Source organism: Bubalus bubalis, chromosome 20, assembly GCF_019923935.1.
Source record: "Bubalus bubalis isolate 160015118507 breed Murrah chromosome 20, NDDB_SH_1, whole genome shotgun sequence".
Lineage (NCBI taxonomy): Eukaryota > Metazoa > Chordata > Mammalia > Artiodactyla > Bovidae > Bubalus > Bubalus bubalis.
The window spans coordinates 2,079,244-2,098,527 of NC_059176.1; the positions used below are offsets into that span (position 1 = coordinate 2,079,244).

The following is a 19,284-nucleotide window of genomic DNA, read 5'->3' on the forward strand; positions in this document are numbered from 1 at the left end:
CTGTACGTCGTTCAACATTGATTGAAAAACACTACAAGTTTGGTGAAAGCTAGCACATGTTCGAATTTTGCAAGATAGGCTGTTGTTCAGTTGCTCAGTCATGTGCAACTCTGTGACCCCATGGACTGCAGCACACCAGGCTTCCCTGTCCTTCACTGTCTCCCAGAGTTTGCTCAAACTCCTGTCCATTGAGTAGGTGATGCCATCCAACCATGTCATCTTCTGTCATCCACTTCAATAACTGCAAATCCTATTTGTGTTCCCTAGTACATTATTAGTACATGACTACTACAAGGAGACGGAGAAGGCAATGGCACCCCACTCCAGTACTCTTGCCTGGAAAATCCCATGGATGGAGGAGCCTGGTAGGCTGCAGTCCATGGGGTTGCTAGGAGTCGGACACGACTGAACGACTTCACTTTCACTTTTCACTTTCATGCATTGGAGAAGGAAATGGCAATCCACTCCAGTGTTCTTGCCTGGAGAATCCCAGGGACAGGGGAGCCTGGTGGGCTGCCGTCTAAGGGGTCGCACAGAGTCGGACATGACTGAAGCGACTTAGCAGCAGCAGCAGTACAAGGAGATACAACCAGTCCATCCTCAAGGAAATCAGCCCTGAATGTTCATTGGAAGGACTGATGTTGAAGCTGAAACTCTAATACTTTGGCCACCTGATGCAAAGAACTAACTCATTTGAAAAGACCCTGATGCTGGGAAAGATTGAAGGCGAGAGGAGAAGGGGACAATAGAGGATGAGATGGTTGAATGGCATCACTGACTCAATGGACATGAGTTTGAGTAAACTCCAGGAGTTTACTGGAGACCAGAAGTCTCCAGGCTTCTCTGTCCATGGGATTTCTGAGGCAAGAAAACTGGAGCATGTTGCCATTTCCTTCTCCAGGGGATCTTCCCGACCCAGGGATCAAAACTGTGTCTCCTGCATTGGCAGGTAGGTTCTTTAACACTGAGACACCACGGAAGTCCAAAAACTGGATTAAGCACTACAGTATTTTATAACAACAGAAGGCAGCTGAAGATACTGCATGCAAACAGACAATATGATACATAACCCCTGGGGGAGGAGTCAGCAGGGCATGTGGCCGAGGTCACCTGTTTAGACTAAGAGCCTTTCAATGGACTGCTGGATAGATTGGATCTGCAGCTTCAGTTGTGAGCCTTCTTTGAGGATGACAGACAAGTGATGACAGGTCTGGAAATGCCACAGGCTTGCCCCAGGGCCTGCTTTGAGCCCCTTCCTTTCACTAGTAGTTCTTGGCCCTCTTTAGTCACTTGGCCCAGCTCATCCAGCATTCCTGCCCGAAGTCCAGAGTTCACAAGAGGCAGCTTGATAGTTCTGCATAGGCACGTGGACACCTAGGTCAGGGCACCTGGGAAGGCCCCAGAGTGGGCCTTGGTGGAGGTTTCACATATTTGCGTTCCCAGAGCTGGTGGGGCTGCAGGCCCAAAGGGAAAACAGCAGAAGACGGTTACAAATCATGTTGATGCCATGAGCAGGAGAAGCTTTGCCCAAAAGACTCCTATCTTCACTGACCCTCCTCAGCCACAAAATATAGCACTTTGTGCTTTGAATAAATCTGCTGGGATGGCCCATTCTTTAAACATTGTTTTCTTTGAACATGGGCCATGTTTCTTGCGGGCCATGTTGGATTAGCGACTAAAGACATTAAAATTCTGTTGATCTCAAGTGGAGTTTTAAGTTGAAATGATTTGTCTTGAAATAACTCCTTGAGGTTTTTCCTAAGTGCTTTTTGTCCTCTGCAGTTTTCTAACTCATTATAAGTCTAAAACATTCTTTTTCTAAGAGTGTTTTTCAAACTTTGTCTCAAGATTCCTTTACACGCTTAAAAATTGTTGAAGACCCTAGAGACCTTTTTGTGTGGGTTCTACCTACTTTTTCAGGGGTTACAACTGAGAAAGGTTTTATTTATTTTTAAATTAATTTTATAATATTAATAAAACTGTTTTGTGTTAAAGCAAATAATTAAGAAAAGTCACTGTGTTTGCCCCCCAATTTCTGTGTTTGAGAAGAGTGACACGTCTGCATTTCCACAGACCTCTCAATGCCTGCCTTAATGGCTGACAGCTGGTTCTTATTCTGTCGTGACACCACAAGTCATACAGCCTCTGGAGAACTCCACCACACACGTGTGAGAGGATTCTAATGGAAAGACAACATCGTACTATTAGTATGAATAACAGTTTTGACCCCTAAGGAGTCTTGAAAACCCCCAGACCACATTTTGAGCATCAATACTGTAAGATGACAGGCTTTCTGAGTTCGATGCACAGCTTCATTTAATTCTAAACTTTCTTCCCTTTGAAGAGGGTTCATTGCTGTTTCTCCTCCCTACTCTTCTTCCATCTGAACTCACTTTTCTTTTGCCTGAATAATGAACACCGATTTTTTTTTTAATCTGCAGATCTACTGCTGATTATTCCCTCAGTCTTAGTTGGTCCAAAATGTCATTTCACTTTCTTTATTGAATGCTAATTTCCTCACGCATAGAATTCTAGATTGGCAGTTATATTATGGTAGACTTTATTGCTGTTCCTCTTTTTTGTCTGTGTTCCTCAACGGTTTTTTCTAACCCAGCCTCCAGCGATTCTTCAACTGTCTAATCTGTTGCTATAAATCAATCAAATTTCTTTTTGGCTCTTTTTCAGTCAGTTAAGTGGCTTTTTTTTTTTTTACAATTTCCAGTTCTCTGCTTAATTTTTCAGCCTTGTGTTTCCTTGTGCATACTAAGCGTGGGTCTTTTTAAAACCTACGTTTTAAAACTCCAGTATCTTGAGTCCCTGTAGAAGTCTTTATTTATATTGTCTATTGTGTAGAATTACTATGCACGGAATTGATGCATAAAAACATGCAGACCGAGAATGTTGATATAAAGAGAAATGGCAAGAAACCCAGACGTGGGAGACTCGGCTTCTCGGCCATTAACACAGCAAGCAGAGACTCCCGATATCAGGTAGACCAACTCGTCCTCTTTGTCCAAGACCTTCCCTGTTGCAGCACAGGAAGTTCCACTCCCGGGCAAATCCAGGCTGTTGGTCACCTTATTATGACACAAAACCCCGCCACGTCCCCTCCCCCACCGCTCGTGCTGTCGGCCTCCATCCGGTCGAACCGCTGGGGGCGCTGTGGTGCGCAGGCGCGGTCAGGTAGGCGCTCTGGCCAGAGGCACCGTCGCTCCTTCCGCCGTCCCGGCAGGCCCCGCGCGGCGCCTGCGCGTTGAGTGACCTTTCCGAGTCGGCGGTTCTGAGTTGGGGCTTTCTGAGCCTCTGGTCCTTGGCCGAGGTGAGTGTGTGGCCGAGTCCGGCGCTTGGCGTGGGGCCACCGGGATGGTGAGGGCTGGACCGCGGGCGGCGGAGACCCGGGGCCCCGTGTGGTCCCCACGGCCGCGGGCAGGAGCTTCCCCGGCCCGCCCACAACCGCACCTCGACCCCCGCTGACCTTGGGGTCCAACCGCTCCCGCTGCCCACGCGCGTTTTCCCCCGTGGGCCCCCCACTGTAAAGGGAGGTCGTCTCGGGGTTCGCTGTGCTTGGCGAGTAACGCCGAGGCCGCGCTACGCCTTTTCCTTCGGCCATGAAAGTCAGCCACCTCCTCCGATATTACGGGGCTATTAAGTGATGGAGTCAGGATCCAAGCTGAGCACTTCGGCGCCACGTCTAGTGGCCTCTCGCCTTACCCCTCAGGTTTCCTCGCTGCTTACTGTTCCCGGAGCTACCCTGTACGTATGACAAGGCCATGGGAGGGGCGAGGCGGGGACCAGAAGGGGATCCGAGGTGGTGACTGCGGTTGCACGGACATTCAGCCTGTGAAGCCTGGTCCGGGCTCAACGGGCCGGACGTTTCCGGTCTTCAGTGTAGGTTCAGGTGACGGTTTGCTTAACGTAGCGCCAGAAACTGCAGACTGAGCCGGGCACAGTGGACTCCCGTCTGGCCTTTGACTAGGATGGGCCTTTGAAGGAAAGGGCGTTAATAAAACCCACGCAGAGCTGGGAAACGTGGCTGGAGAGTGGACTCAGGCAGAAGTAGGGGGCCTCCGGGGCACTCACTTGTCCGACCACGCGTGGAAGCCTTGAGCCACAGGCAGGTGGGAGGTGAGCATTTGCAGCGTACCTGCCCTGTAGCAGTCTCGGATCGTTTTAGGTGAGGAGAGAACGCCAGGGGCCTGGGCCTTGAACAAAAGATCCAGGAAACAGAAGGTTATTTTGGTCTGTTCTTAGGGCCTTTGACCTTCCTGGTTTGCTTTGCTCTTTGCTTGTAGGTCTTCATCTGGCCTTGCTCCAAGGCCTCTAATGGGCCTGGGCCTTGCCCTCATCTTCTTAAGCTTAAGTCCTCTGTAGAACCCCAGGAGCTTGGTACCATTGCAGCCAGCTAGCCTTCTGCAGAGGTTCCTTCTGAGCTTGTTGTGATCATTTACTGAGTTTTTATTCCTCACCAGGCAATAGGCCGGGCTTCCCTGGTGGGCTCAAACGGCAAAGAATGCGCCTGCAACGCTGGAGACCTGGGTTCAATCCCTGGGTGGGGAAGATCCCCTGGAGGAGGGCATGGCAACCCACTCCTGTATTATTGCCTGGAGAATCCCCATGGACAGAGGAGCCTGGCAGGCTACAGTCCATGGGGTCGCAAAGAGTCAAACATGACTGAGCGACTGCACAGGCAGGCCAGGGTCCTTTATGTTTTTTCCTGAAATTCCATTGAGAGCCCAGCGGGGCAGGTAGAGCTGTCTGTGCTTCACAGAAAGGGAAACCTCTGAAGTGACATCTTTCAGACTTGCCCAAGGTGGAGGGCAAAGCAGGCAGAACTCATGTAGGAACCCAAGGTTCATAGGCTTCCAACCCGCTGGTCTTCCTTCCCAGTCAGTGCTGGGCGCAGGGAGGAGGGGAGCACGCTCAGCGCCTCTGAGCTCCTCCCGTCTTCTCTGAGCCTCCGCACCCTGTGGCGCCCTCAGTGCCTCTTGAGGTGGCGCCGTTGGCCTCCTGGAGCCGTGTGTCCTGAGGGAGCGTCCCAGTACTGCCTGGGGACAGGGCGTGTGAGGGCACCGCCGCGACAGCCCCCAGGCCCCGGCCACACGGGGGCAAGCCCCCAGGACCAGGCCTCAGCCAGGGTCTGTGCTCTCCTGGGAAGAGCTGGGAGCCAGGCCTCAGAGCAGATCCAGCTGGGTGAGCTCGGGCAGCTTCCTCCTGGGGTGCAGGCGATAAGCGTGTAAAGTGCTTCACAAGTGTGTTGGGTTTGTGTGACAGTCTTAGGGTGAGAACCGCGCTTTCTGCTGCGGCCCCAAGGCCGTCCGCCGCCCCGAGTGCAGCTGTGACTCCGCGTGGACGCTTGCTGTAGCACAGCAGGTGTCGTGACAGCAGCACCCCTGTCTTCACGACAGCCCTCGGGGGGCGGTTTATCCCTGCTTTAGAGATGAAGAAACCGGGACAGTTCAAGTTAGCTGCCAAGAGGGACGGTCCAGGTGCGAGCCCCCGCAGCCGCCATGGCCTTCCCGAGGGCCCTCCCACTCCAGGCACGTCCTGACCGCAGGGTCTCGGCCCATGTGCTGCCTCTGCTGGCGACACTGTTCCCCCAGGAGCTCCTGGCTCTTCAGGAGCCCGTGTCTCAGCTCCGGAAACCGTGCCTGCCACCTCTTACATGCACACTTCACATCTGCTGAGTGACTGATGGCCACATGATACAGGTTTCACCTACGGAAAACCAGAGGAAACTGAAGTGAAATTTTGTGTAGCCAAGTAGACATGCAAAAGGAATGGGGCTGACCCTCGGTCAGCCTGGGGCTGGGACTGGGGCGGCCTTGCTGACTGAAGCCAGAGCAGTGCTTGCTAGTAAGATGAGAAGTACTTTGAAGTCGGTGTTCCTCACGATGGTTTGAGTGGCGATAGTTTAATAGATCACGTTGGATGTTGCAAAGCTTATTAAAATGAAAATGAGGGCACCTGATTTTAGAATCTGGTGAATTCTAAACATGAGCAAAAGCATCGCTTTGAGAACTGCACATAAAGGTGAGCTGTGTCAGTTCAGAATGTGATGGTTTTTCCTAATCAGATCCAGTAATAATTTTATTGATTAAATAAGTTATTACTGCGTCTCCTATGAAGTGATGGTGTTCTCTCATGCTCTCTGTATTTGTTAAAGTCTACTGTTAGTAGACCTCAAGACTGGGATGCATGCTGCACTCTGTAGGTCATAACACTGAATTGCATAGTTGAAGTGTGCTAAGAGAATAGAGCTGAAAGTTCTCTTAAAAAAAAAAGAGGTGATGGGTGTGTTTCTTAACTGGACGGGGGAAGTCCATCCACAAGGCGCACGTCCGTCGGCCACCTCTGCGGCGCGCCGTGAGCACCGCGCGGTTTATGTGTCGGGTGTGTCTCAGCACCGCTGAACCCAAACATGAGGAGCGCTGAGGCTCACTGGACGAGCGCGAGCCCGAGCCTGGTGTCACCGTCACAGGGAACTCACCATGCTCTTTTTCAGCAGCAAATGCCGACAACTCTTAACACGGTGATGCAGATGTACTAGTTTTAAAGTTTTAGAAGTGTGTGATTCTTGGCATAATTTGGGGACACCGTGGAGGGTAGCCTTCAGAGGCGGGCTGGCGATGGCAGTGCGGGCTGCGCGAGCTCTGGGCCTGGAGGAACGGGAAGTGGCAGAGTGCCCGGACGGCCAGGGTTGGGGGTGTTGCCGGTGTGTGGAGCTCAGAAAGCTGTTGAGAGCGGAGCCCCCATGTAGATGTTGGAATGGCTTTGGGGAGCAGGTCTGGCATAGAGGCTGCCGCCCATTGACTAGTTTGAGAAATACGGTCAAACTTAATAAAGGGAAACCTCTTAGCAGTTAGGTTTATTGAAACAGCAGTCATGGTAATACTTAACCACTGTGCTCCTTTTCAGATGCTTCAGAGTCTTATTAAGAAAGTTTGGATCCCCATGAAACCCTACTATACCCAAGCTTACCAGGAGATTTGGGTAGGAACGGGGTTGATGGCCTACATTGTTTATAAAATCAGGAGTGCTGGTAAGTTTCTTTGTTTGATTCATTAGAGGTCAGGAAGGAAATTCCTTTCAAAAGGAATCACAGTTCATATTGTAAATAAACTATGACCCTTAACCAGCAGGGCACACCAGAAACCCTGGTGGTCCTTTATTCAAACATGGGGAGTATAAGAGCTGTGTCAGCAATAAGAGAGATTTGAGCAAGACTTTGGCATCGGGGAATTGTGAATTTTCCTAGGTGTGGCAGTGTTCAGAGTGCATAGGCAACGTCCTTAGTTTTGAGATGTGCAGGTTAAAATACTTAGGGGTGAAGTGTCATGGTAAACAGTATTCTGCTGTACCTTTCCCACTGATCTGAATGAATATTTTCATAATAAAACTTGAGGCAGAGCATCCACTTGGTTCTCAGTAGAGCATAGATGAGGCCCAATTGTGTATGAATAAGAGAGAGTGAAGAAAGGAGAAAACTTTAAACTGCAGGGCTGGAGTTTGGGATGTGGTGGGGAGTGAAGAGTCCTGCAGATCATGAAGGGCTGTTTAACTGTTCAGAGAACATCTGTGGTAAAACTTTTTCCACTTTGTGGCTTTGAAGCACTACAGGATTACTATTTTCTGAAAGCTTCACTTAACAGCTTTACCTAAGGTATGAACTTTTCAGCCAGATGATGATTTTGACAATAAGTTGGCTAAAGGCAATTTTGCAAAGAATTGGTATGACCAATTTTTCTTTCCATTTATTTTAGATAAAAGAAGTAAAGCCTTGAAAGGTAAGATTTCTGCTTAAAATGGGTGGGGAATGAGGAACACCATCACACATTTCAGGACGAGGCGCCTCCTTATTGAGAATTGCAGCCGACAGCTGCTTCAGTGAGCGTCAGGCCCAGAGGGGACGTGTCGGAACGCAGAGCGCTGGTCTGCTGAGGCAGAGGCGCCAGATGTTCTGCTTCCTATAGACCGAGCTTAAAAACCATTGCTCGGCCCTGGCTGAGTGTAGCTCCCAGGAGTGAAGTGAGTTGATGAGAGCTAGCTGGTGCCTCCAGTGGGGACGCAGGAGTTACCTGTGCGAGCGGGCTGCCCTGGAAACGCACACTTGTACTCGGGTGCAGATATTTGCTCACTTCACTTGCACATGACAGCGAAACTCTAGCCATCTGAGTTCTAGACAAACGCAGGGCTGGCCCGTGAGCTTGGGAGGAGACATTTCCTGCCCTCGCTCTTTGTGTCCAGGTGGGCTCCACAGACCCTCCACGCACATTGCTGTAGAAATAGCCCTCTCTCTGCCTCCTGGTATTGCCTCCGGCTTGTCAGTGCGGGCTTGCGTGATGACTGCAGTTTGCTGTTCCCTCCCTCCTAAACTGTCTCTGCATTGTGCTTCTCTTCGGAAAGCTTCCAGCGCCACTCCGGCTCATGGTCATCATTAACCAGCTTTCCGCGGATGGGACATCGGCCTGGCTGTGCTCTGGGAACGTGGGACCCCGTGTTGAGATGCCGCTGCCCTCGAGCCTGAATAAACATACCTGTGAGACCCACGCTGTCTGCACCCGTGTCCCTCCCTGCGCCCCTCGCCCGCCCTGTGCCGGCCCCACCCCAAGCAGGTCTGCGTGGCAGGTGCGGCCATCCTCTGGGGCCCTGAGGGGCTGAGGGGTACGCACCCCAGTTAGTGCAGGAGTCGGGAGTCACATCTAGGCACTCGCGCTCCCAAGGTCTGTAACTGTTTGCTAAACAGATGATTCTGCTGCTTAGTACTCTGACCTCCCTGAGCCTCCCATTTCTCATCTGGAAAATGAACAGGGAAGTTCTAACAGGGTTACTGTGGAGCTCAGGAAGAGGAGGTGTGGGAAAGCGTGTGTTATTCAAACTGTAAAAGGCTTTAGAAGTAAGGCAGTGTTAAATCACATACTAGGTGGAATGAGAGACTCTGGGAGAAGATTTTCTCCAGAAGTCACTTATAAGGCAAGATACATAATAAAAAAAAAATCAATTGATATTTCTTTTAGCTTGACTGATATCAGATGAAGGCTGCATGATGTTTTTATCCATCTAAGACAATTACCAAAAGCCCTAGAATTGCTTTCAAAAAGTAGACCCTGCAGCGGTCGGCGCAGGGCGAAAGTGCGGGGCGGGGCCGGCCTGTGCGGGGCGGGGCCGGCCTGTGAGTAGACCTGTGGCCGCGCCCGGCTGGCCCCGGCCCCTCCCCTCCCCTGAGGGGCCGTCACGTCCCTGCTGGTCGGCGCAGGGCGGAAGTGCGGGGCGGGGCCGGCCTGCGAGTGGACCTGTGGCGCGGCCCGCTGGCCCCGGCCCCTCCCTCCCCTGAGGGCGGTCACGTCCCTGCTGAGGGCGGAAGTGCGGGGCGGGGCCGGCCTGTGAGGGGCGGGGCCGGCCTGCGAGTGGACCTGTGGCGCGGCCCGCTGGCCCCGGCCCCTCCCTCCCCTGAGGGCGGTCACGTCCCTGCTGCGTTTTGTTCTCCAGCACTAGTGTCAAGTCAGGCCCGCGGATGGTGCCTGGGAAACGGCCGCCGCTTCTGAGTGGGGTCTCTGAGCCTTGGTTTCTGTTGTAAAATGGGGATAAAACCCACTTTTCAGCCTCGCTGGCTCCGACAGGGACCTGGCGTGAAAGTGTCATACAGTCCCAGAGGGCCTTCGCATCGAAGCTGGGGGCAGGGTTCCGTTCTCTTGCAGGAATAGCATTTTGTCCGATAACTGCGTCCAGAGGATGAGTCAGCTCTGCAGTTCAGAAGGACCTCTTTTAAAATGTGCTCATCTGGGCCGTCTGTTCTGAGAAGGCATCCCCTGGAGGGCTGTCAGCAGGGACGAGCAAGCCCAGCATGTCCAGCTTCCTTCGGTGTAAGAAGAAGCCTGAGAACTTGTGTTTCTCACAGGTTCCCAGGACCACACTTTTGCTGATCCATACAAAAAACGCACCCACCACCAGCGTTCACCCACACTCCTCACCGTGCTGCCCATCAGCACGTTCAGTCCTGAGAACCGAGCGAGGTGGGGCTGTAGTCCCGTATTACAGAGGAGACTGAGGCTGAGAGAGGGGCAGTGATGTGCCGGGGGTTGGCTAGCCAGGGCTGGGACCAGGACTTGGACTCCGAGAGTCTGAGCTCTGTCTGGAGAAGAAGGCGAGGCCTGGGAACAGGCCCTGATGTCAGCAGAGGCGTTGGTGTGCGGACCCTGAGAGCAGGTCCCCTCTGCCGCGTGCAGGTTCCCGTAGTTACAGTCATGGGGAAACAGTCTGTAAAAGATGCTCACCACTCATCTAGGACCTGTGCAGAAAATGGGGTGAGGGGCTGTTGGGACCGTGGAAGTGGGCCCTGTGGCTCATGAGTGATGCACGGAGGAGGGACCCACCCTGAAGATAAACCAGCTGGTTTCTTTTAATTTATTTATTGAGTTTGTTACAATATTGTTTGTGTTACCTTTTTTTTTTTTTTTTTTGGTCATGTGGCAGCTGGAATCTTAGCTCCCTGACCAGGAATTGAACCTTCACACCCTGCATGGGAAGGTGCAGTCTTAACTGTTGGACCAGCAGGGAAGTCCCACCAGGGAGTTATTGTCCCTGCCTCCTAAGTGGAGTTAGGTTGTAGAAAGAAGCACTTTTATTGCTGCTCAGAACCCACTTGCTGTTTGGGCCCGAGGCAGCCTGTAGGGGGAGCTGGTGCTCCCTGCCAGTCTTCCTGTGGGCGCTGAGCACCGAGATGGGACCGCCTGGAGCGGTGCTGGGGGCGGGGAGGGGCCCTCCCCTGGGGAGTGTTTAGAGCAGCTCTCAGGAGGTGCTGACCAGAGAGGCTTCTGCAGAAGCAGAGAGGGCCTTGAGCTCAGCTGCGAGCGAAAGTGGCCAGTTTCTTTTTCAGACGGTGCCACAAGGGAGCCCTTTATCCTGAAGGCTACCTGCCACCCGTCCTCGTCTAGTACTCTGCTCTTCACCCTGAACTGTGGGGTATCCTGATGCAGGCGGGGGAGAACACAGCTCCAGCATCTGAAGGGCTGCGTTTGAACAATGTGTTTCAGCCTCGAAGCTTCTGGAAGGAGGCACATGTTTCTTACTTGTCATTGTATATCTCAGGGGTACATGCTCCCCAGCCGAGCTGTAAAGCAGCTGTAAGGTGACTGATCATAAAGTCCAGATTTATGGGAAGGACACTAACTCACCTCTTTCCACTTGGTATCTCATGTAGGACCAGGTGTTAGTATTAGGCACTCAGTGTAAGCAAAAGCTTGTACTTTGAGAAGATAAATAAAATGGACAAACCCTTTAGCTGGACTGGTAAAGAGAAAATACAAATAGTAACAAGAATGAGGGAGATGCCATTACTATAGATTCTAAGCTATTGAAAGGATAAGGAGGACTTCCCTGGTGGTCCACTGGATAGGAGTCCACCTGCCAATGCAGGAGACACGGTCCCACCCCTAATCCAGGAAGACCCTGTGTGCCACGGGGCAGCTGAGCCCTTGCGACGCCACGACGGAGCCTGTGTTCTAGAGCCCGCACGCCGCACCTGCTGAAGCCAGCACAGTGAAAAGCCCAAGCATCCCAACAAAAAGTAGCCCCCACTTGGCCACAACTACAGAAACCCCACGCACAGCAATGAAGACCCAGCCTAGCCAATAAATAAATAGGCTAAGAGAATATCACAAAAAGACCAGAAAATTCTACAGGGTGTATGAAGTAGACAAATTCCTTGTGAGATACAAACCACTAAAGCTCACTCGAGAAGAAATGGGAAAACTGAATAACACTATATCTCTTAAAAAAAGTTTAATCTGTAGTTGAAAACTAGAAACTCCAGGCTCAGATGGCTTCCCTGGTGAGTCACACCAAATTTTGAAGAAGAATGTAATAACCAACTGTACACAAATTCTTCCTTAATAGAACAGGGGGAAACACTGCCCAACTCATTCTGTGAGATGAGCACCAGCTGCTCTCAAGCAATGAAAAGTAGAATGACATTAAAAATTATAGACCAATATTCCTTGAATATAGATGTCAAAGCCTTCAACAAAATTTTAGCAAATTAAATCCCATCAAAAGTAAAAAAAATAATCATGACCAATGTTTAAAAAAGGTTTAAGATTCAAAACTAAATGGGACATGTAGGAATTCCCAGGTAGCTCAGCTGGTAAAGAATCTACCTGCAATGCAGGAGACCCCGATCCGATTCCTAGATTGGGAAATTTCGAGAAACCCTGACTAGGATTAGGCTTAAGGTTATGCGATCAGATCCCCCAAGAGAAGAATCTGGCAGACAGCAGAGAACCTACTGATCTTAAGAACAAAGACAGCACGGCCCTCAGCTGACTGCTAGTCGGTCTCCAACATGGTTTTCTCCAGGGAGTAGGAATCACTGGCATGCTCTTTAATAGGCGTGCTGACCTATATATTTTAATACATGTTACAATGCCCAAACTAAAGTAGTAGTGGGGGAGGGATGGCGTGGGAGGTTGAGGTTTGCAGATGTGAAAAGAATGTATATGGAAATTAGCATTGTAAATCAACTGTACATCAGTTGAAATTGCAGTTGTTTCTTAGGGTGGTATGCTGTTACGTGTAGCAGAAATAAGGTGTTCTTTGCTTAACTAAGGAAAAAACATAGCTCGTCATGTTACAATAACAAGGAAAAACAATACAATCATCTCAAGAGATGACAAAAGAATTAGACAAAACTAAGCGTCCATCCCTGTAAAGTTTCTCTAGATATCTAAGCAGGGATAGAAAGTGACGTCCACAATGTAAGTGTGTCTGTAAAAAACTTCCAGCGAAGGTCGTAAGACTGACTGCTTTCCCTTTACGATTGGGAAGATGGGGTGATCCGCTCTCATCACTCCTATTCAGTGTCGGGCTGGAAGTACAGGCCATTCCAGCAGAGCAAGATAAAGGCGTGAAAATGCATGGAGAATGGGATACAGTGAAACCGCACGGGCAGCATGATCGTATGGAGAAAGCCTTACGCCATCTTCCATAAAGCCGCCAGCCCTATGAAATAGTGTTTAGCAAGTCTGCAGGACCAAATGTCAAAATAGAAAATCAGTTGTGTTTCTCTGACAAACCTAGACAGCGTATTAAAAAGCAGAGACATCACTTTGCCGACAAAGGTCCACCTGGTGAAAGCTACGGTTTTCCCAGCAGTCACGCACTGCTAGGAGGCTCCTCGAAGCCCCAGCGCTGCCCCGCCCCAGTGAGTGACGCGCCAGGTCTGGGGCGGGGCCTGGGGACCTGCATTTCCCTCCGGTTCCCAGGCGCTGCCGCCACTGCGGGAGCCCCAGGACGCCATCCTGAGAGCTGCCGCTGTGGCCGAAGCCATTGCAGAGAGGACTCGTTTGCGGTCACTCCAAAGCTGCTCGCCTTCGGAAGGACCCGCAGCCCCGTCCAGTGCGAGTGCGCCGTCTCGCCTAGACGACGGGCTCCACGGTGCGGAGCTCGAGGGCAGGGGTCTGCAGAGGGAGGGCAGGGCCCCCCTTCCTTCCTGAAGGTGGGTGGGGGCCTCGAGGCAGTGCCGGGGGCTCAGGGCACCGCCGGCCTGTGGCAAGGGAGTCTGTAGGGATGGAGGCCCAGCGACGGAGGACCCCACCTCCACGGCCAGTGGCGCCTCGGCACGCGGGGTGGACTTCCGAGCGCTGCAGCTGCCCGGGGGGCGGCACCGGAGGCCTCGGTGCTGGTTTCACTGGAAAAGTCACTGGGTTTCGAGGCCACTGGGTTTCTGCGCTTTTCAAAAGGCAGAACGGCCGCACTTTGATGGCAGTGTCTGCTCTGAGTCCGGCATTGTTCACAGCAGGTAGACGTCGCCGGAGGCCAAACTGCTCCTCTCTGCGCCCGAGGTCCCCGCGGGAGCCCCTCTGCGGGCCTCCGCCAGGCTCCTGGACGCTTGAGGACGCTGGCAGGTCGTCATGATATCCCCAAGTCACGGGCTGGGCCGTCAGATCAGTTGAAGGAAGGTATTGTGAAGGTCGGGGAGAGCGTGGTGGCCAGGCCGAGGTCCCTGTGTGTGGGGCCTTGTCCTTGGCACCCCTGTGATTCCTGTCACAGTCTCCCGAAAGGTGTCAGGAGGCTCAGGCCGGCTTGTCAGAGGCCAACCCTGGGTAGGGACGCGGGTGCAGCTGGCTTCTTGAGGAAGTGTCCCAGGAGAGCCCGGGAGGTGGAAAGGAGCAGGCCTGGCATACAGTCTGGAGGAGGAAGAAGCCAACCCTCCGCCATGGCGGAGTGGCCGCTCTGGGGGTCATGCAGGCCCGGCACTCCTGGCCCTCCTAGGACCGGCCCCCAGAAGCAGCGTTGTGGGGGCTGCCCTGGGGTAGACGGGCAAAGCCAGGAGGGCGCTCGGCCGTGAGCGGACAGGGATCTGCGACAGTAGCGGCAGGCGCCGCCTCATCTGGGTCGTCCCCAGACCCTTCCAGCCGGGAAGGGAAGTGTCCTTGCAGTTACTCTTCCAAGAAATTCCTGTCATCTGCCAACAAAGATGTGTCATGATTTAAAGAGTGTAGTGGTAATGGAAAAGAATCTGAGAAAGATTGTCCGTGTATGTACAACTGAATCACTGTCTATATCCTTGAAACCAACCCAACATTGTAAGTTAATTATACTTCAACTTAAAAACATAAAAGAGCTTGGTGACACCAGAAGGGCGTATGCAAAAGAGCTTAGTGAGGCCAACGCTCACCATGAAGAAAAGAGAGAAGACCCAAGTAAACAAAACAAGAAATGAAAGAGGAGAAATCACAACTGATACCAAAGAAACACACACACAAAATAATACTATGAACTGAATCCAACACCACATAAAAAAGATACACCACAACCAAGCTGAACGCATCCCAGGGTGACAAGGATAATTCAGCATACCCAAATCAATCAATGTGATATATCACCTCACAAAAAAGAAGATAAAACCACATGATTGTTACTACAAACAAAGCTGGTGGAGGTGACGGAATTCCAGCTGAACCATTTCAAATCCTGTAAGATGATGCTGTTAGACTGGTGCACTCAATATACCAGCAAATTTGGAAAACTCAACAGGGGCCATGGGACTGGAAAAGCTTCATTCCAATCCCAAAGAAGGGTAATGCCAAAGAATGTTCAAACTACCATACAGTTCTGCTCATTTCACATGCTAGTAAGGTAATGCTCAAAACCCTTCAAGCTTGGCTTCAGTAGTGCTTCCAAGGACTTCCAGAACGTCCAGATGGACAAGCTGGGTTTAGAAAAGGCCGAGGAACCAGAGATCAAATTGTCAGCATCCACTGGATCGTACAGAAAGCAAGGGAATTCCAGAAAAGCATCAGCTTCATTGACTACAGTAAAGCCTTTGACTGTGTGGATCATAAACTGTGGAAAATTCTGAAAGAGATGGGAATACCAGACCATCTTACCTGCCTCCTGAGAAACCTGTATGCTGATCAAGAAGCAGCAGTTAGAACCAGACATGGAACAAGAGTCTGGTTCAAAATTGGGAAATGAGTATGTCAAGGGCTGTATATTGTCACCCTGTTTATTTAACTTCTATGCAGAGTACATCATGCAAAATGCTGGTCTGGATGACTTATGAGCTGTAATCAAGATTGCTGGGAGAAATATCAACAATCTCAGATATGCAGATGATACCACTTTAATGGCAGAAAATGAAAAGAAACTAAAAAGCCTCTTGATGAGGGTGAAAGAGGAGAGGGAAAAAGCTGGCTTAAAACTTAACATTCAAAAAATTAAGATCATGGCATCTGGTCCCATCACTTCATGGCAAATGGCTGGGGAAACAGTGAAAACAGAGACAGATTTTATGTTCTCAGGCTCCAACATCACTGCGGTGATGACTGCAGTCATGAAATTAAGACACTTGCTCCTTGGAAGGAAAGCTGTGACAAACATGGACAGTGTATTAAAAAGCAGAGACATCACTGCTGACAGAGGTCCGTCTAGTCAAAGCTATGGTTTTTCCAGTGGGCATATACAGATGGGAGAGTTGGACCGTAAAGGCTGAACACCAAAGAATTTATTCTTTCCAATTGTGGTGCTGGAGAAGACTCTTGAGAGTCCTTGGACAGCAAGGAGATCAAGCCAGTCAATCCTAAAGGAAATCAACCCTGAATATTCACTGGAAGGACTGATGCTGAAGCTGAAGCTTCAGTACTTTGGCCACCTGATGCGAAGAGCTGACTCATTGGAAAAGACCCTGATGCTGGGAAAGACCAAAGGTAAGAGGAGAAGAAGATGATTGGATGGCATCACTGAAACATTGGACATGAGTTTGAGCAAGCTCCAGGAGTTGGTGATGGACATGGAAGTCTGGCATGCTGTAGTCCATGGGGTCACAGAGTCAGATATGACTTAGCAACTGAACAACAGAGCAAGAAACAAGTGGAAATGAAGCATTTTTAAATGCCATTTATAATATTATTCTGGGGAAAGGCCATATGTGTGGGTACATTTGATAAGAGATGTGCAAGACCTGGAAAGTGAGAACTATGAAACATCACTGAGAGGAATGAAGACAGATAAATGGGGAGATGTAGTCGTGGATAGGGCTTCCCTGGCTTCCCAGATTGTTTCAGACAGTAAAGAATCTTCCTGTAATTGGGAAGACCCGAGTTCAGTCCCTGGGTCAGGAAGATCCCATGGAGTAGGGAATGGCAATCCACTCCAGTATTCTTGCTTGGGGAATCCCATGGACAGAGAAGCCTGGTAGGCTACATTCCATGGGGTCGCAAAGAGTCGGACACGACAGAAGCGACTAACACTTTCACACACTCATAGATAAGATTCAGTCTTGTTAAGATGTCATGCATTTGCAAAGTGACCTATAGATTCAAGACAATTGCAATCAAATCCCCAGGAGGCTTTTAGAGAAATTTCCAAGCAGATCCTTAAATGTATATTATACATGATTGTTCATAACAATTTCCTTAACCAAAAACTGGGAGGAGGGGAGATCAAATGTCCATCAGCAAATGAGTGATAAATTGGAATATCCATACAATGGATGATTCCTCAGCAGTGAAATCCATTATCAATACACACAACATGGGCCAGTCTCTGGACCTCTATGCTGAGTGACAAAAAAACTAGGAAAGAAGACATGTGGTGTGATTCCCCTTACAATCCGTTGCAGAAAACATGCACGAATGTGCAGCAACATGAAGGAGAGCAGAGGTTGCCTGCGGTGGGAGGGTGGAGCATGAAGGGCCGGAGGAGGCTGGAGCTGACGGAGGAGTTCATTTGCTTGATTATAGTGATGGTTTGATGAGTATATACATATGTCAAAACTCATAAATTGTACATTTTAAACATGAAGTTTATTGTACATCAATTATATCTCAATAAAGCTGTTACGGGCTTCCCAGGTGGCGCAGTGGTAAAGATTCTGCCTGCCAGTGCAGGAGACATAGGAGACTTGGGTTCAATCCCTGAGGTGGGAAGAACCCCTGCAGGAGGAAATGGTAACCCACTCCAGTATTCTTGCCTGGAAAATTCCACGGACAGGGGAGCCTGGTGGGCTATAGTCCATGGGGCCACAAAGAGTCCGACACGACTGAGCGCGCGTGCAAAGCTGTAAGAACGATTTTAAAATTTCTAGTCAGACCCCTTCAAAAAATAAAGATGTGGTTCAGTGAATGAACCGAAGAGGCTGGCATGCCAAATCCCATGAGTTCAGCCTCCACTCATCTTCACTTGAGCAAAGCGTGTCTCAGCAGATGGAGATGATGTGGGTTTTTCAGATGCAAAAGTAATATTAAAATACTTGAGGGGTCCTGAAATTTAAGTATACATGTGCATTTAGAAGTGCACATTCACAAAATAAATGAGGGGGTGATTGTACGTAATCCTTACCCAGTGATGCAAACTTAAGATACGTGTGAACTTGCAAACGGCGAAAGCTGGCAAGGCTGAGAAGTAAATGAGCTATCAATAAACCTAAAACATTTTATCAATTTTTCAGGACTAAAACTTCCTTTCTCTTCATTTCAGTGGGTAGGTTTCACTATAATCACAGGTTGAATTCAAAACAATTCACTTAGGGTTGACTCGGGAGCACAATGTGCAGAGTAAACACAGCGGAGTCTACAGCTGCCACACATGCACAGGGGCTCCTGTCACCATAGCGGCCGCTGGGGACGCAGCCCTGAGAAGTGCGCCCTCTGTTGGAGAGACAGTGACAGTGCCCACCATCCAGTTCAAGACTGAGTCCTCCAAGGGGAAAAGCTCTACGGAGTTTAACCCAGGGTGTCCCAGCTGCGTGAGACCTAGAGGCCCCTTCCTCCCGGAGCACGGGTAGGCATCGCCAGGTGTCCTGCCTAAATCTCTTCTCCGAGAGGCTTTGGCCCTGCAATCTTTTTTTTTTTAAGTTTTATTGAAGTATAGCTGATTTAAAGTGTTACTAATTTCTGCTCTACAGCAAAGTGCCTCTGTTATATATGCATTCTTTTTCGTATTCTCTCCACTACGGTTTATCACAGGATGCTGAACACTGCTCCCTGTGCTCTGCAGGAGGCCCTGTTGCTTTATCCATTCTCTGTGGGATAGTTTGCACCTGCTAATCCCAACCTCCCCCTCCTTTCCCCCCTCCCCCCACCACCACAAACAAGACTGTTCTGTGTCTGTGAGTCTGTTCCTGTTTCATACGTAAGTTCGTCTGGGTCATATTGTAAGTTCCACTATAGGTGATGTCATACGGTGCTTGTCTTCCTCTTTGTGACTTAGCTTAGTATGATGATCTCTAGGTCCATCCGTGGGTGTTTTTTTTTAATATTTATTTGGCTGCGCCAGGTCTTCGCTGTGGCTCATAGATCTTTTATTTGTGGCATGCGAACCCATAGTTGCAGCGTGTCGGATCTAGTTCCCTGACCAGGGGTTGAACCCGGGCCTCCTACACTAGGAGCACAGAGTTTTAGCCCCTGGACCAGCAGGGAAGTCCCCATAGACTCTCTGATGATGGCCATTCTGACTGATGTGAGGTTGGCACCGCATTGCAGTTTTTGTGTGCATTTCTCTAATAATTACCCGTGATGAGCAGCTTTTCATTGCCTATTGGCCATCTTGATGTCTTCTCTGGAGAAATGTCTATTTCCGTCTTCCATCCATTTTTCATTCTGTTGTTTGTTTTTGTTTGTTATTGAATTACAGGAGCTGTTTGTATATTTTGGAAATTAGGCCCTCGTCAGTTGCATCATTTGCAAATATTTTCTCCCAGTCCATAGGTTGTCTCTCTGTTTCATTGATGGTTTCATTCGCTATGTAAAAGCTTGTAAGTTTGATTAGGTCCCATTTACTTCTTCTTGC

At 50.1% G+C, this 19,284-nt stretch overlaps 1 protein-coding gene across 1 annotated transcript; it reads left to right on the top strand.

The window, feature by feature from the left end:
- The first annotated feature begins 3,161 nt into the window (after positions 1–3,161).
- ATP5MJ (ATP synthase membrane subunit j) lies at positions 3,162–8,546 on the top strand. The gene is made up of 4 exons (XM_006079019.3): positions 3,162–3,319; positions 6,916–7,039; positions 7,761–7,784; positions 8,404–8,546. Exons 2-4 carry the CDS (start codon positions 6,916–6,918, stop codon positions 8,436–8,438), a joined length of 183 nt encoding a protein of 60 aa, XP_006079081.1. The 5' UTR covers positions 3,162–3,319; the 3' UTR covers positions 8,439–8,546.
- The last annotated feature ends 10,738 nt before the right edge of the window (positions 8,547–19,284 follow it).

Coding starts and splice junctions, on each gene's coding strand:
- ATP5MJ (XM_006079019.3), top strand. CDS start 6,916: ATGCTTCAGAGTCTTATTAAGAAAGTTTGGATCCCCATGAAACCCTAC. Junction 7,040..7,760: donor TTATAAAATCAGGAGTGCTG/GTAAGTTTCTTT, acceptor CATTTATTTTAG/ATAAAAGAAGTAAAGCCTTG. Junction 7,785..8,403: donor AAGAAGTAAAGCCTTGAAAG/GTAAGATTTCTG, acceptor CTCTTCGGAAAG/CTTCCAGCGCCACTCCGGCT.